This window comes from Hippichthys cyanospilos, chromosome 1 (genome assembly GCF_059441005.1).
Source record: "Hippichthys cyanospilos isolate Australia breed blue-spotted pipefish chromosome 1, RoL_Hcya_1.0, whole genome shotgun sequence".
In the NCBI taxonomy this organism is placed as follows: Eukaryota; Metazoa; Chordata; class Actinopteri; order Syngnathiformes; family Syngnathidae; genus Hippichthys; species Hippichthys cyanospilos.
In genome coordinates, this window is record NC_142369.1 from 32,555,936 (window position 1) to 32,572,946 (window position 17,011).

At 40.6% G+C, this 17,011-nt stretch overlaps 2 protein-coding genes across 2 annotated transcripts in view; both read right to left on the minus strand.

Moving 5' to 3' along the window:
• Positions 1-2,851: 2,851 nt before the first annotated feature.
• rab35b (RAB35, member RAS oncogene family b) lies at positions 2,852-12,642 on the minus strand. Its single transcript, XM_088420305.1, has 6 exons — positions 12,269-12,642; positions 10,150-10,200; positions 9,523-9,646; positions 5,196-5,320; positions 4,439-4,563; positions 2,852-4,367 (listed from the first exon to the last, which is right to left on the minus strand). The coding sequence occupies exons 1-6, from the start codon at positions 12,318-12,320 to the stop codon at positions 4,239-4,241; spliced, it is 606 nt and encodes a 201-aa protein (XP_088276431.1). The 5' UTR covers positions 12,321-12,642; the 3' UTR covers positions 2,852-4,238.
• Positions 12,643-13,868: 1,226 nt separating this feature from the next.
• Positions 13,869-17,011, minus strand: part of gcn1 (GCN1 activator of EIF2AK4) — a 28,079-nt gene continuing 24,936 nt past the window's right edge. The window contains exons 54-57 of the mRNA XM_088413613.1: positions 16,708-16,856; positions 16,102-16,212; positions 14,787-15,008; positions 13,869-14,703 (exon numbers count right to left, since the gene is read on the minus strand). Of these exons, the coding sequence (XP_088269739.1) occupies positions 14,578-14,703; positions 14,787-15,008; positions 16,102-16,212; positions 16,708-16,856 (608 nt within the window). The 3' untranslated portion in view covers positions 13,869-14,577. The remainder of the gene's footprint in view (positions 14,704-14,786; positions 15,009-16,101; positions 16,213-16,707; positions 16,857-17,011) is intronic.

Consider the following 17,011-nt stretch of genomic DNA (forward strand, 5'->3'; position numbering starts at 1 on the left):
TCCGTATCTTTTCAGAGAATATTTTTGAAGATACCTGTCTTTTGCTTATGTCTTTAAATGTTTCTTTGTTACGTACATCTTTTGGGGACTGAGGCGATGTGATATCATCATCTACAGTTCCAGTCAGAAGTTTGGAAACATCTAATTCAGTGTTTTTTTTTTCATGCTATAAGAATAGGGGTGTCAAACTCATTTTTATCGTGGGCCACATTGTAGTTCTAGTTTCTGTCAGAGGGCCGGAATAACTGTAAAGTCAAATAAATGTTAGCAAGTTTTGAAATCAGAGGTCTGTTTAAAAGAGAAATTGGGAACAAAACTGTATTTTTTTTCCCCAAAAAACAAGTTTGGTATTTTAGCCAGAAACCTGAAGTCAAATCAGCATTTGGCGGGCCTGATAAAATAATGCGGGCCTTGAGTTTGGAACCTTTGTTTAAGAAAATCTTTATTGTGGCAAATGCAAAACATTATATCTGCATATTCCTGTCTGCCAAATCTGCAGCATTGAATAGCTGTTCATGTTTTTTTCACTCACAAAATGAAAATACAGCCTTGGAATATATACTGTATATGTAAATATACATATGTATAGATAGGGCTGGACATTTCGAGGGGTTGAAAGTAACAATTTCTATTTGACGATGTTATGACCCTTTCAAAGTCAGCCCAATTGGGTGATAATAAGGCCAGGCTAGTGAAAAATCCCCAGGGGTTAAACTTATCTATTTGAGGATTTTAAAAGTCTCACACTGTATGACAAAAAGAAAACAACAGTTAATTTAAACTATAGACAGAATGAAGATTCAAGTGTCTGTATTGTAGTATATTCGGTAATAGAGAAAATAATAAAACAAGCCGAATAGTTCATTTTTTGTTGACGGCTGTGTATTATAGAGCATGAATAGCTTGAGAGTTAATTAATGTGGTTGAGACCCTTTGAATTTGAAGTTGTTTTCAAAACTTTGACTGGAACTGTACATGGCTTCAAACGTTTGTTTTTTGTTTTTTTTTTTAAATAAGGAGTCCCAAGTTAGTCCCATCATTTTCGTCTCTGACTGGCTGCCAGCCACTGTTTATTCAAAAGGACAAACTAAATAAATGCAGTCACCACTGGTTGGGAACTGTCCTGTCAACAACTCACTTATAAACAGTCATTGCATTTCAAGATTGATTATTATGTTTGTATTTGAAGAAACTTGACGAACAAAAGTTGCTTGTTGACTCATCATCAATTCAATGTGATAAAAGTGCTCTGCCAGCACATGGGAAAAGGAGAATGAGAGTGAGATGAGCCCCAAGTCACATAGCTATAATGTCCCCTACAATCACCCTGCATTGCCCCGCCCCCATTTGCTTTTTTTTTTTCGAATCTCTTTCTATAAGTTGTAGTTTTACTGTGCTATGCTAACGGTGTGATGTCATGTTAGTGGTTCAGAATGACAATGGTAGCATCCTTATTGAATACATTTTTTTGTCTGCTGTGTTTATATTGAGAAAGCCATTCATGATGACTCTTAATGAAGAGTGCCTTATTCAAATAAATAAATACAGTTGTTGATGGGCAAGTATGTTACCATGCATTGAACATGTAACCGGGTGAAACATCCAAACAATAAATGCCAGTCACTCTTGTCATGTGATTCTTTTCAACAAGCAAACAAACAATTTAGATCTGTTTTAATAACATAGTAAACTTTAATCAAAGTAAATGTAATTGCCCGATTAATTATTCAACAATCATTTCATTTGCCTCTAAAAAAAACAAAAAAACTAGAAATGATCTTTTTGACTTGACCAGGGATGTACAGGGTGTTCCAAAATGTTTGACCCCATTCTAAACGGCCATATCCGGGAAACTACTTGATGGATCTTAATGGAACTAAATACACTTCATGTTGAAGGTCATACGTTTTATTGGTTAAATTTACAAAGAAAAGTACAAATATGTGTTGGTTCTATGCCAGATTGTGCTAAATGTTTAATATGAGCGCCGCCGGTGAATCTGCACACGTTGATGGCCGTCCTGGCGATTTACGTATGCATAAGCAGGCCTTTTCTTGAAATTTATGGTACCAAGTCCTAATTTGTTTTGCAGTTGGTGCCTTCTTTGCAAAATTTGTGAAGAAGGCACGCTGCACTGTCTTCTGTGACTGAGTCCAAGCGTACTCTTACACGCAAATTGCCTTTTCTTTTGAAGTGAATGGCATTTCTTAACCTGAAAATAAAGAACTGCCAAACAGTACACAAAAAAACAGGAAACGTTTCTACACAAGCTGTGAAAATTTGACGTAATTCCAATAAATACTGTCAAAATTATCGGATTACGAAATGGGGTCAAACATTTTGAAACACAATGTATATTCATGTGTTTTTTTTTAGAGTCCGGACATTCAATCCCAGATGCTGGACTTTCGATTGAATACTTAAGTATCTGGAAATGAACACGCTTAATGTACTTCAGTATCCATTCAATACTTAAGTATCTGGGATGAAACATCCGTACTATTAAAAAAAATACATCCATGGCATTGAATGAGTTAATATGGGAGGAATGTTGCTGCTACAATGAAGACTTTTTCTCACCAAAAGGTGCCAGATGAAAGAAGTCCAGCGTGAGCTTTTTTGTGGCTCCGGGCCTTTATTTTGCCCACAGCTGCTGTAAAACGTCCACGGTGATTGGTCAGCGTACCGCGCCTCGCCTGGGATTGGTTCAAATGAGGGCAAGATGTAGATAATTCATGGATGCAGCCTAATGCTGATTAATATTAATGTTTTAAGTGATAGAAAGCATATAACACACACACACAGATAACACGTACAAGCAAGGGCAAAAGATCATTCCTTTAGACCAGCGTACACTTCCTCCCACACTTTATTCACAGAATCCAAAAATAGACACAGGTTGAAAATGAAGTCAGGCCACAAGTCACTGACAAAAATGAGCTCAGTCGTTAATATTCATTCCTTTTGGAATGGGTATCGCGGATTCAATTGGGGCCAAACTGAATAGTACATGTCTTTTTCTCCAGTGTACAGCAAACCACAGCTGATGAGTGTGTTCAAAAACAACACACGCGGGGCATTGTTTAAGTGGGTGCCCGTGATGTGTTGAATGTAAACACAAATATTTATATATACAAACACTTAATGAAGAAGTAATAGTTGAGTGTGGGGGGTGATTTCATTTGATCAGGGCCTGGGAGGGTCAACAAGGCAGATGAATGTGAAGCGACGGCCGCACCGTTGTCCTTTTCCCGAAAACTACGCGGAAGCAAAAATGTAGCAATGGCCGCCCGCAGTCTTCTCCGCTATGGGGAGAAAGCAGGGGGACCCAGAGCCCAGACGCGCGTCGCCTTTCACCCCTGAATGACTCACGGCAGGCGCCGCTGAGCGGATGCCTGGACAAAAAGCGCTAAATTGTCTTAAGAGCGAGGACAAAGCGTGTACTGTACTTAACTGGTACAAGGCTAATTCAGTGCGCTAGCGGGATATTACAGAAATGCTGAAACTTGCTTGCCATAGGACCCGTTGACTAGCTGTTACTCTGGCAACAATGAGGCTCTCCATCATGATTAAAAAAAAATATCTGCAGTAGCTTGATCAATCTGCCGCGCGTAAAATATCTAAAAAAAAGTCAAAATCAAACAGGTTGTTGGCTCATCACTCGGTTAGAAGGATGCTTGGCAAAAGAAGGGGGAGGGGTTCCTTCCAACGGATTAGACTGGTGATCATCATTTGATGTTATGGCCATCACGTCTAAGCCAACATGCTGGAATATCATCTTGATCTATTGGCATGAGCTGTAGTCGAGTGGGACCGTCCCCCCGAAACCCCCCTCCCCCCAAAAAAAGAATACGGCTTGGGGGGGGATTAAAAAAAAAAGGCCCCTGTCCTCCAGCGCTCAATGTCTTATGCAGTGTAGGAGGAAAGATGAGACACGGGTACATTTGCGACAACCACGGATGTATACAAGAGCGTCGTCACATTGCCGTTCCTCTACCAAAACAAGGAGCGGCCGGCCGTTCAATTCTGAATAAGACTTTTGATCCGTCCTTTTTAATAATAAAATCTGTACATATATTTCTTCATGATTACTTATGCCAAAGTGGACATGTATTTTTGTCTTTAATCTTTAGCGTATATTTCTTAAATCTTTAATTTTGTGAGTCCCATCCGGTGCGCGACGGCCAAGAAAAGCGCCGCCCGTGGCCGGCCTTGGTGCGTTCAAAGCGCCACGTTCGCTAGCAGCACTTTTTCTTCCGTTTACTGTTCCGAGTCAGTTTGACCACGTCGTTCTGTTGCTGCTGTTGCTGCTTGGCCAGCACCTCCTTCTTGGCTCGGAGCACCAGCTCCGTGATGCAGTTGAACATCTGTGCGCAAAGCGAAGGCGCGCTGAGTGGGGCCGCCATCGCCGCGCCGTTTCCTTTTCTAATGGCCTTACCTCTTCCACGTTGATGTTCTCCTTTGCGCTCGTCTCAAACAGGTTGATGCCCATTTGTTCGGCAAACTTCTGTGCATCCGTGGTCTCCACTACCTTGGAGTTGGGGTCATCGTTTTTGTTTCCCACTGAAAATGCAATCAAGTACGGCTTCTATGAGAAGCCTGTTAGCAATGTGCCTAACCTAACGGTGTCAAATGTAGTGATCCATTTTTCTGGAATAAGACTTCCTAAAACATCGACTACAATCCCTAATCTCTGATAGCATAAACCCATAAATCAAGATCTAGCCCGTCAATCTGAGTCTGAACATGGAGAAAAATGATTTTTCACAATGTTTTTGAGCAGTAGACAGGGTACTTCCTGAATTGGTTGGCAGCCAGCAGCAGCCATTATTGAATGTGCAGTAATGAATTATATAGCTTTAATATCGGCAATGACGTGTTGGCATTTCTGCTGTGCTGCGACGGGTTGATAAGAATACAATGTGTTGTATTCAAACGCATGTGTTGTTTCGGAGGCGGGCGAGTCATGTGAAGAAATTCCCTGCTTTTATTCAAGAATAAATACATGGCTAGAAGAAACGAGACAAAAGAATTTTAAAAAATAAGTTCGCGAAGAGGCCCATTCTAAATAAAACATTTTTTTTTACGTTTGGGTGACTTGCCTTTTAATGTTATGGTCAATGGGTGTGCAATCCCCAAATAATATTCTCTACACAAAGAAATACCCATTGATTTTTTTCTATGTCGACACTCACCTAAAATTCGGCACACGTCATCGCAGTTCTGGTTGATTTCATGTAACCATCTCTTGACATTGACAAAGGATTCCGCGCTCGTGACGTCATACACTACGATGACCCCGTGCGTCCCTCTGTAATACCTGTACACACGGAGAAGGAAAGTTGCTGTCAGCAATAACGTAAACATGATGGAAATGAGACCCAATCTGAAAAGCAAAGCAAACACCTAACATAAATAACACAAAGATAAATTAGGAGGCAACATACAAATAATGATAGGAAAAGGTTTTGGAACAGCATCTGTTGTTCACGACCGTTTAGAGTGGCGCCCAGTCAAAAGTAAACCTGCAACTCGGGCATCAAACGGTAAGCCGGCCCCAGTGTCCCTGCACAGGGCCAAACAAACACAAAGACCCTTTTGTCCGCCTCACTGCGTGTATGTTTATGTGCATGTGACGGGCAAGTCAGCAGCGGGGAGCATACAGAGTTGTCTGAGCATGCCCAAAATGTGCAGCTGGAGTGGTGCAGACGACCACAAAGAAGGAGAACTGAGTGTTTGTGTTTGTTCAGAGCAATGTGAAGAAGGCACCATCAAACGGGCCAAATAGAAATGCGCACCCACGCGGACAATGAAAGACACACACACACACACACACAGACACGGCCCAACTTCTGGTTTATCTCCTGTCTTCTAAAACTGGTTGAGTACCAATGCATACAAGCTATTCCATAGGTTTAGGGCCATTTTTCCTCATGCAACAAAGCCACTCAAATGTTCATCAGGTATTGAAGGCGAATCTAATCGGAACAATGATGTCAACACTTAATTCATAATAATCACATTTTCCAGCCGGAAAACATTAACGGATAAAGCCACAAATCAGATGTGTGTCTGTTCTCCGGGTTACATCCCAACTGAGTTTGCAAGTGCTGCCCAGACACTGCCTGATGACTAAATTACTTGAATTTTTTTTTAAAACACAATACAAGGTGGAAACTCAACTGGAGCAGTGGGACAAAATATTGGCCTCGCAATACATAACAACAATATTTCAATGTGATATGAAAGTAGTAATTCTTCATGTACAGCCAAAATAATTAACATTACTAAAAGTGCAACTCCAGAGATCCCAAATTGAGGTCTTGGCGGGTAAAGGAAGCATGTTGTAAAACTTAATAGCTGGAGTTCCAATTTTTGTGTCTCATCCTGAGATGAAGGCAGCTGCTTTGATCAGATACGCTTTTGTTGCCATCAACACCAATTTACAGGGATGAAATCCAAGAAGATGGACTACAGTGCTTAACTTTGATTACCCACATATGTCGCCCACAAACATGACAAATTTGATCAACAAATGCGTGCATGCTGCTCCCGATCAGCTGTCTAACCAGGAGGTTTTTCGACAGCATAGAGGACTGTTCTTTTTTGTTCAGATGTAATCCAGGCATTGCACCTCTATTTTGCTATTCAAAGCTGGATATTCTCTGCTTTAACGGGGTTGCAGCCAGACTTGCGTTGAGTCCCCCTCGCTACCTATGTTACCTTAGCATAAGTCGTCACACCTTTGTCAGATTGGATTTGTACTATGTATTGATTAGGCGCACAATATACATATTCTCACCTGCAAACAGGGGAGGTGCCGGTATGACATCACAAGACAAGTCAGATGCCCCCCCCCTCCCCCAATAAAATAAATAAAACACTGTTGTTTACCTCAGAGTTGATTAAGATCAAGTAGCCCATTGTCAAGAGGAATAACATTGGGGAAAAATTTTTAAATTAAATCTTACCCAGGACACTCTTATCATAAACTACGAAACACAGTTGATTTTTAATCATTGACTGGTCTTTGACTGGTCTTTCCACGTTTGGGTGCTTCACCATAATGAAGTACAGTAGATGACAGGCAGTCATTCTCCCTGTGTATTCATTGTATCTCGAGCCCAAAAGGCTAAAAACAACAAACAACAACAAAAAACACACAAAATAACAGATCTGCAGTCATCCCTATTAATACTGCCCGGTAAATGTGTTTATCCTTCCTGAGTCATTTTGCTCTCTGTTAAGTTGTCACAGAGTGTCCGATACCCATACTATGCACCCCTTTTTGTGTGATGAATTTACTTTCTGAATTAATAGGTTTAGGCACACAAAAGTAGTGCCTGTCGTTGTGGGGGCACCCATACGCTTTGCATTGCACGCATAAACGCACCTTCATATGAGCATTTTGCCCACACTCCCCCTCTTTTGGCACAGTGCGAATGAGTTGTAAATATGTAAAAAATGTTGATGTGTTTGTTACTTATGTATTACATTGAATATTAATAGATGTGTAGAACTATCAAAACATTTTTAAATTATTTATGTGGTCAAACTGATTTCAGAAAATTGCAGCCTACAGTGGTACCTCGGTACTCGACCATAATCCGTTCTGAGGTGGTGGTCGAGCACCGATTTGTTCGAACACCGAAAGCAATTTTCCCATAAGAAATAATGGAAAGTATGTGTGCACAAGTAAATGTGCACAAGCAGTACATGATAAAGATAAAGATAAATAAAGCATTATAAACCATTTTGTATAATTTACTTACGTTTTGGAGAGTGGTTGATGGCATACAGGAATGGATGTGGAGAGGACGGGAGGGAGTTACTCCTTCCATGATGACGCTAGCTAACTGCGACGCGAGGTACACCGCGTTCATATTTTGCTATAATTTCCTTCTTCGGTTCAATAGTGGTCCTCATTGTTTTCCTCTTTGCCTTCCCCTTATCACTGTCTTTCTTTGGACCCATTATTAAGGGCTAGAGCAACACGAAAAAGTTTAAATCCGGGAAGAAATACTCGAACAAACGTCTTACTCCGCTGGCGGTCTGAGTTGAACTGGCGCTTACCCGCTGGCCGAGAAGGGCCGAGGAGCGCGTTCGGGTCGGCTCGGCTCGGCTCGGCTCGGCTCGGCTAGTCGAGCACCGAAAATCTGTTCGAGGTCCGATGCACTATCTACTTGAATTTTTTGGTCGAGCACCGATTTGGTCGAGTATAGAGGCGGTCGAGTACCGAGGTACCACTGTAATTACTTCAAAACGCAGAAACAGGTGGTTGGCAGATAATCATGAGCCTGTGTAAAATTCTTTTGGTATCAAATATTGAATGACATAAGACCAACACTCAGCTAATTAGAACTATTCAGGAGCACAGGAGCACAACATAATGTAATCAACTTTTTATTTTCAATAATCTTTAATTGTATTTTAGCAAAGAAAAAAAATATAAGTATAGCTAAAACTGTATCTTTTTTAACATTAACAAAAGAAGCAAGCAATATAAATGAACTTTAAACCACTGCTAATGGATTTTTAGAGCATTTACACGGGTTAGTCAAAGACAGGAAAAAAAAAAAACAAGTGCATCAAAATTCCTGGAAAAAAAAAATGTTAATCCTTATTTTATTGCCATTACATATGACAAAAACAAAGCCTTCATCCAGCATTACATTTAAATTCTATTAGTGTGTCACAAGTAATTTAAAGTTAATTTCCTGCCATATGACAAGATTGTGTTTGCCAGCAGTCAGTCATATTTATTCAATTTGGTATCGCATATCATTGTTTAGGATATAGAAAGTGTGTGTACTAATGAAAACACATGTGACTGACAGACAAAACAATTGTTAATTTATTCTTAATCCGAAGGGTCGAAAATGCGAATTGCCGATAGGTTGCAGAAAATAGCAAAATGTTTTCACATTTATGGCTTAACTTGTGATATCTGTATGTAAGGCTTAACTTGTGATTTTTGTATGTATGAATACTTGTACGTTTGCATAATGTATCGTGTACATGTATGAATTCTATAAGAGGACCCAAGTAGTCATAAACACGACAGATGAGGCTGACATACATTACTAAAAAGATGGGGAAATCCATCTTGCAGGAACAGACTTAAAGGAAATGTCTGCATCATTTAATGCACAGGTGTCAAACTCAAGGCTCGCTAAAAGCTGGTTCGAATTCAAGTGCCTGGTTAGAATACCAAATTTGCAAGTCGTCTTCAACTTCTACAATATTTGGGGGGGGGGGTTCCCAATCTCACTTATGAAGTTTTTTCCAGCCTATGATTTTAAAACCAAGTGTGACGAACACACCTAAAAGTTTTTGATTTCAGTCATACCGGCCCCCTGACCGAAACTGTAATTACAATGTGGCTCATGATAAAAATGAATTTGACACCCCTGATTTAATGAGATTACATTTAAAGACTACAAAAGCTATATTATAAAGTGTCTTATTGAAGGAAAAAGTTTCATCTAAGACCTCCTCGTACTTGTGGACACATCAACTCACGTGGATGTGATGGTGCGAAAGCGCTCTTGTCCTGCTGTATCCCAGATCTGTAGCTTCACCTTCTCCCCATTGATCTCTACCGTTCGGATCTTGAAGTCCACTCCAATTGTGGTGATATAGCTACCTGCAAAAGTGAATGGGAACATCGGGTTTTATGACCGACATCTGGGATGCACTGGCACAAATTGGCACAAATGTTCAACCAAAATTTCCTGTGGTGAAAGGGGGGGGTCCTATGTGCATAAAATACGCAAATCTCATGAGGCTGATATTCTTGAGCATTTAAATAATATGAACGATTCAATCCAGAAGTGTGTTGTAGATTTTGTGATAACACTACAGATGTGAAGAATTACAGTTTGTGTCTCTGCTTCTCCATCCATGTCCATTATGCTAAAGCATCAAAAGGGAGCTGTCATTTGGATGTTAACAAGACCATGTAAAGAATCACAAGCATGAATCCTCCATCTGCAATGCATCATCATCATCATCATCATCATTCACCATCAAAAGTTTGTAAACTTTAGGTTGACTTCGGAAATTGACAGTTGATTTGTGTCAGGAAAAAAAAGAGAGCAGTCATCTTTGGAGGTTCCATTGTATTTGACTTGAATCAGAAACACTCACCTGAAAAAGTGTTGTCTGCAAACCGAAGCAGGAGACTGCTCTTCCCCACTCCTGCCAAGGAAACAGAAGGACAAGATGAGATTTAGGAGAGTTAACTACTGTACATCATTTTGTGAGGTATTAACCAACATCCAATGATCTAATTTGCTGGGAATCCAAGCATAACAGCATAAAACAAACCCAAAACGCAACATGAACTTCAAGAACTGCTGCAATTCCTCTGGATTCAAGTCATGCACATGAAAGGAAAATATTGTCCATTCAATGATAAAAACATTTGTTGATGAAAGTTGTGGAGGGGACGTGATTTATTGCAAACACAAGTGAGAAGAAAAGGCAGAGGAATATAATTGAAAGTGAAGAATAAGGAATAATGAGATCATCAGTAAAATTGTAGAATTGTAGAACCTGTTGGATAAGTAAGAGACACTCTAAAAGAGGGGTTTCAAATTCAATTTACCTCAGGGGTCACATGGAGGAACATCTATTCTCAAGTGGGCTGGACAAACAAAATCATGGTATAACTTAACAGTAAAAGCAATATGTGTCACATCTCTTTGGGGTCATAAAGGATTTTACCTGCGCTGAGCAGTAGCAAAGCCCGATGCTATTGCTAACCGGAACACTAGTATAATGTTCCACTTTCTGTCATTGAAGCAATCAGCAAGCTATTTTACACAAGCGGGGCAACTGATCACTTCTGCTTGTAAGATGCAATGTTCGTCTGGGCATTGCTTGTAAAACTAAGAATTGTTGTCTGTTCAATATGGACAGTGTTCTAATGAGTTTGTTCATATGCTTTTTTTTTTTTCCTCGCTTCACAAAATCATCTCGCAGGCCAGATTAAACCTCATTGCAGACCGAACTCAGCTCACAGTAAGTGTATCACCCCCACTCTTAAGTAAAGGAGAGTGCCTATTGATAATGTGAAGCTCCAAAAACTTTGTTCTGGGACCGCATTAATTTTAACTACCACCACTTCAAGCAAGCAATGTTTCAAAAACAAGGAGGGAGACTGAATTTTTCCCAGCAACACTGGCATGGAAGCTGAACAATCCACTAGTATCTTGTGGACACCAATGTGCGTGTGTGTTGAAAATGGGCAGCAGTTATTGCATTTGGGTCTCATTCATACATCACGGTGTTCCAGTCAGTCATGGTTCCACAGTGCAGCTAAGGGAACACTGGCATCAGTGTGCTGATGCTGATGAGCTTGTGCCAGTGTCTGGATGGACAATACATGTGGGGATCAGAGCCCACAAAGCAGTACAGAATTGAGAGGGTTTACTCCAAACGACAGTGAAGTCGAGTCAATGTCACTTTTTTTTTTAAATTTAGGCGTGTATAACGTGATTAGGCTGACTTATGAGTTAAATGAAAAGCTAACAAAAAATGTAATCATTGACCTTTGGTGGTTTCACGGGGAATTTCACTGAGTTACAGTAAAATTTGTGAAAACACTGATAGTATATGACTTCATTTAAACGTGACTGCCTATAATGCTAATGACTGCAGTGCAGCATTCCTTTACCCATAGAGCGAGCTACCAATCGGTATTATAAGTTGTTCCTCTCAATGACATCTAGTTGCAATAGCAGTTGTTTAGGTTTGTGCTAACCTTATTGTAATGTTGTCTTAGCTTACGGCTTGTGGTAGCAAACACAAACAGCTTCATGACCCATGCAAAAACATGGTAGCCTAATTTCATGCTAGCTGCCACAGCTAATGAAATAAAACGAGCTAGGAAGCGTCCATTCGGGTCTTGTAAACACTTCGGTGATCGGTGTGCATTTGACTTCAGGAGTTAAAACGGTTTTGGTTGCTAGGCGGGCAAAACAAGTTAATGTTAACGGGGACAAACTGGTCTGTTGTGAAGGCGACATCCGGCCTCTTCGACAGACATGCTAAGCCCGGACACACAACCTCCGCCCTGTCACTACCACACTAGAACATGGCGGCCGGGTGCATTACACCAGGCAAATTTATTGCAAAAGCAACACGCAAAGAATTGAAACGAAAACGCGGTGACACCGATGGTTCGGGGTGTATTGTAAGGATTGCCTACGTGTAACAACCAGAGAGGCCCACTTCCCGTGCCACATCCCCGACCTCGACTTACCGCTGTCACCGATGATGAGCAGCTTGAAGAGGTAGTCGTAGTCCCTGGCCATGCCGGTGGATCGTGGCTCACCACCGCCTTGAACCGCCTTCTTCGCACAGTTTATGGTTCAAGTCCCTAGTTTATTTTAAAAATAAAAAAAAAAGAAAAGAAAAGACAAGACGCCGGACCCCCCAATTTTGTTGGGGGGAAACGACTATCGGTTCTAGGGCCCCCGTGCCGGTGTTTTTATTTAATTTTTTTGTTTTCCTCGGGGGTTCAGCAATGCTATTCCTCTGCTTGCGAGCAGCCGGAAACTCCGCTTCCTCCTCTGCTGGTGGAACTGCACCCAACTCGTTCTGATCCAGCCCCGCTGCACACTGCGCAGGCTCAAACAGCTATGGCACCTCGTACCATTGAACAACATTGTATATATTGTCGAAAAGTGTCAAGCAATCTAATTTGAAGCGGAGTGTACTGTACATATGGTACGTGTAGATATAAAAGTCCCCGCTTGACGACAAAAAGCAAAATAGTCGCAGAAAGAGGTCGTACTTAAAGTACCCGAGGATAAATGTGAAAATAATAGTTTTCTATTGTGCTTAAATAAAATAAAAAATAAATCGTATACAGGGAAAGGTGCAGTTAAAAAAAACATTGCTAATCCCATACAACACGGATTTTGATAACTCGGAAGGTTGAGGAAAAAAAACTGCACTAAATTTTTAACCACATACTGCGGATTGTATGCCTTTTATGCAAATTAAATTAGCAGTTCCAAAAGCTTTGCTAATGCAAAACAAAAATGCTAACCTAGGTAATAGCACCCTACACCATTCTTAAAGTTGCCTTGATTGGGGACTATCTTGCTTTTTCTGTCAATGTTGTTTATGTTGATCCCAGTCCATTTAGCTGTCAACCCAATAATGGCTTAACCGATAAATATTTTGTCTTTTCTTGTATATTGTGTCGTCATAAAACGAGGTTGAAGTAGTCTTTTGGACTAAGAACCAAGTCGCAGGTATTTTCATCTCAGATATCGAAGGAAAAGGTAAAAGGCCGGGTGGGGGGGCGGGCATAAGTAATTGCACATCATTTCTTACCACTGATGTATAAACAAATGTGTAGTTCCTCCTTTGCAGCTACAGACTTCCACTCTTCTGGGACGAAGAGGATGTCAAGTGTCTAGAGGCATTTTTTGTCAACTCATCCACAACAATTGCTGCCTGCCTCACAAGGTGTTTGATGGGGTTCAGATCAAAACTTTAAAGTTCCTCAATCTCACCCAAACATGCGTGTTTGGCCTTTGTACTGTGCCACAGTGATAGCGATTTTGGAACAGTTTAACAAACATTTACGCCCATAAAGTTGGAAACATGGATTTGTGAAAAATGTCTGTTGAAGGCAACCTTTAAAATACTAGTGTAATTTGGTTTACTCATTTAATGACGACATGTACTGCATTCAGGTTGCTCTACTGGGTGTGGCCCTCTATTAGACTCTTGTTATATCAATGTTTATTTTCATTTTGAAGCCAAATGCCTGAGTAAAGTTATCAGGAAGACCATACAAATTCTGGATGTGGCCTTGAGTTAAAAACAAAACAACAAAACACAAAGTATGAAATTACCATGTTTTTTTAAATTTTATTTTGCATTGCCTTTTTACAACTACATTAACGGGATAAGAATATTTGCTGTTAGACACTGCCCCCCACATCTTAAACCAATCAACATCAAATCATAAAGGTTCTGTGCAATATGTCATTGCAATGGTGTAACAAATCATTAAAAAAAAGACGTGGCCTCAAAAAAAAACAACTTGTAAAAATAAAAATTAATGAATTAAAATATTTTATTTTGTTAAAACAAACTAAGATTTGATGGGGGATTTGGGATTTAAACACCAATAATTGTCTCTCAGCATAGGAACTTGTGGTGCATGGAAAATACTTGAGTTGTCCTGTGCATGTATAACCAAAAATATATAACATTTTGAAAGCTAAATAAATGTAAAGTTAGAGCCTGCCAAATTAAAACGGTTATAGCAAAGAGGGGGCGAGAAAAATTTGAATTAATCTTGAGGGTCCACTGGATCATCATGTTCTCAAATTATGAAACTGCTGACAAAAGGGACAGTAATAAAAAGCTGAGTGTGAACTACAAGTCTGGTCTTGCATTGCTTTTTGTCAGCTGGCAGGTATCCTGAGTTCCTGTGCTGGAAAATGAGCAACATGAGCGTGTGACTGTGCGGACCTCTCTTATAGTATCACACAGTCAATCCATTTTTTTTTTTTGGCTGACATTTTTAAATAGCTCAATCCAGTTCAATCACGTTAGTATGGTATCATCTATCTCTTCATTAGAGTCCTGCTGACTGGCAATCTTCTTCAAAGAGCGGCGATGACACTCTGATAGGAGATCGTTACTTGCGGAGTCCAGAATGGCCGTAATCATCTGCAACATACAACGTAATAAAAAGTACAACTTGAGTAGCTTGCGTAAATGATTTCCATCTATCACACCGCCGGTTGTCTGACCTGCATACATTCCTCTCCCTGGCGCAGTCGTAACAGGTTGACGATGGTGTGCTCACTCTGGGCTCTGACGCTGGTGTTTTTGTCTTTGGTGTTGTCCAACAGAGTCTTCAACAAAGGCTTGATGTGATTTACCTCCATGGCGGGTGCTGCAGGCTCTTTGAAGACCCACCACAGCACCCGTTCTGACACCAGCCTGATGTCACTTGATTGGTTTTGAAGACACTGGATGGCCACACAGACAAAAGTCACAAGGAACACAAATCTGTTACACGCGCAAATTCTCATAGAGTATTCCTAAACATCATCATTGCATTAGGTTACATGCAATGTTCATACAGCAAGTCATTATGAGAATGTATAGAATGTGTTAATGATTTGTGAAAACAAACCTGAACGCTACAATATGGAGGGTTAATCATTTATATTCTATATTATAATAGTCGTCTGCGGAAAAAAAAAAGTTTCAATGTCGCAATCAAGTGGCCCATACCGTGCTTAGCTTAACACAGTAACTACGGTTTAACAGCTGTTAAAAAAGTAGGCAAATGCTGCACATACCAGTTGTCCCAAGTTCTCCCTTCCGCCTTTCTACAAGCCAGGTGAGTGCTCTTGCTTGGCTCCGTTTTTGTATTGAAAGCTCAGCTGGCCATGTTGGGTAGCTACGTTGACCGCAAAGCAGCCGCCATGATTCATTCCTGACCCCTGTGTGAGCCGTTGACCGTTCCCAACGCTGATTGGCTGACGCGACGCGGTACGCGACAAAAATTCTAATTTTTTTTTACTTCTTGTGTAATGCGTAGTTACGCGTTGCTCCATCGCGTCGCCCGTCGCGCGAATTCCATTGACAATACAAAACTGTCCGCTCTTTGCGCTCCATCTGAACGCGGCATTAAATTACAACTCGCTACAAGATTTGCTTATTTGTTGTTGTTTTGTTGTGGCGGTCAGCTTAAAATGATGTCATGAAGGAGCATGGGGGTTACATGGTGAGAGGTGGAGTTTCAGTGCACAAGTCAGTCGTTTCACTGCCTAGTTAGAAATCCAGCTACCAAAAAAATCCCTCCTATTCCATAAGACATAGAATTTCCAATGCACCCAAAGGTAAGATTCCATCTTTTAAGAGTGGAAAGTGTAAAATACAATGATTTGGGCCCTAAAGTATTTCTTGTAAAGGACATGCAACTACCAATAACTAAAACCAAAACAAAAAACAGACGGGGTGGGGCGTAGGTGTAAACTTGGGTAGTTAGGTGCTGCAGGGTAAATCCAGGCTAAACGATTAGAATCATCAACAACACTCTTTAGGGGGACTAACCTTGACAAACTGTGTAATGAAGCGCTGGGAAACATTACTGCCTCCATCCATGCTGAGCTGATATCGCATGAGGAAGCCCATCCCTCGGATGCCACTGCTAGCAATGGGGATCTGCCAGAGGAGCCAGGTCAAATGATCAGACACTATGGTTGTATTAAGTGTTGTCAATGTAATGGGACAAGATTTTTTTAAATACATAAAGTATCAATTATCAAGGCTTTGCATACAACAAAGAATTTGGAAATACTGTATTGTAAGCAAAAAATAATATGAAAATTAGGAGAAAAAAAAGTGTGTGTGTACACAAAGTTTTTGTGTTAAAAAATGACACTTGCCACAGACAATTTACAGTATTGCTCTTCAATGTGTTCACATGAGGCGCAAAATGCAAATTTGGACTCACAAACTACAATACGTACCAGCTTATTTTAAGCCTTGAAACTAATTAACATGGACACATTCACCATAAAAACGCATTATAACCAACTAATTACCGTAATATGAAATCAACTAAAATTATGTACATTGAAACGTTCAAAGAGTAGAGGTTCAGTAAACATAAACAAGCACGAACGCACACACACACTCGGCAAAAGTTGTGCTCACCCTATCAGCAGTGGCGTTGGTTAAAATGGTCTCCGTCACAGCGTGGCAGTATTCATTCCCGCACAGCTTCTCCGGTGCACACTTCACAGCTATGGCAAGAGCCAAGCTACGACCGTGACGCACCATCCAGTCCACACCTGACATATCCGCTGAATTCAGAGACAAAGATATTAGCTTTCTCAAACACCATATTGCTAATGAAGCAAGACAATTCAACATTGAACCCCAAACAGGAGCAACTCCCTGACATTGGACTAAATATCTAAAATGAGGTGTATCACTTCAACAATGCAATGAACCCTCA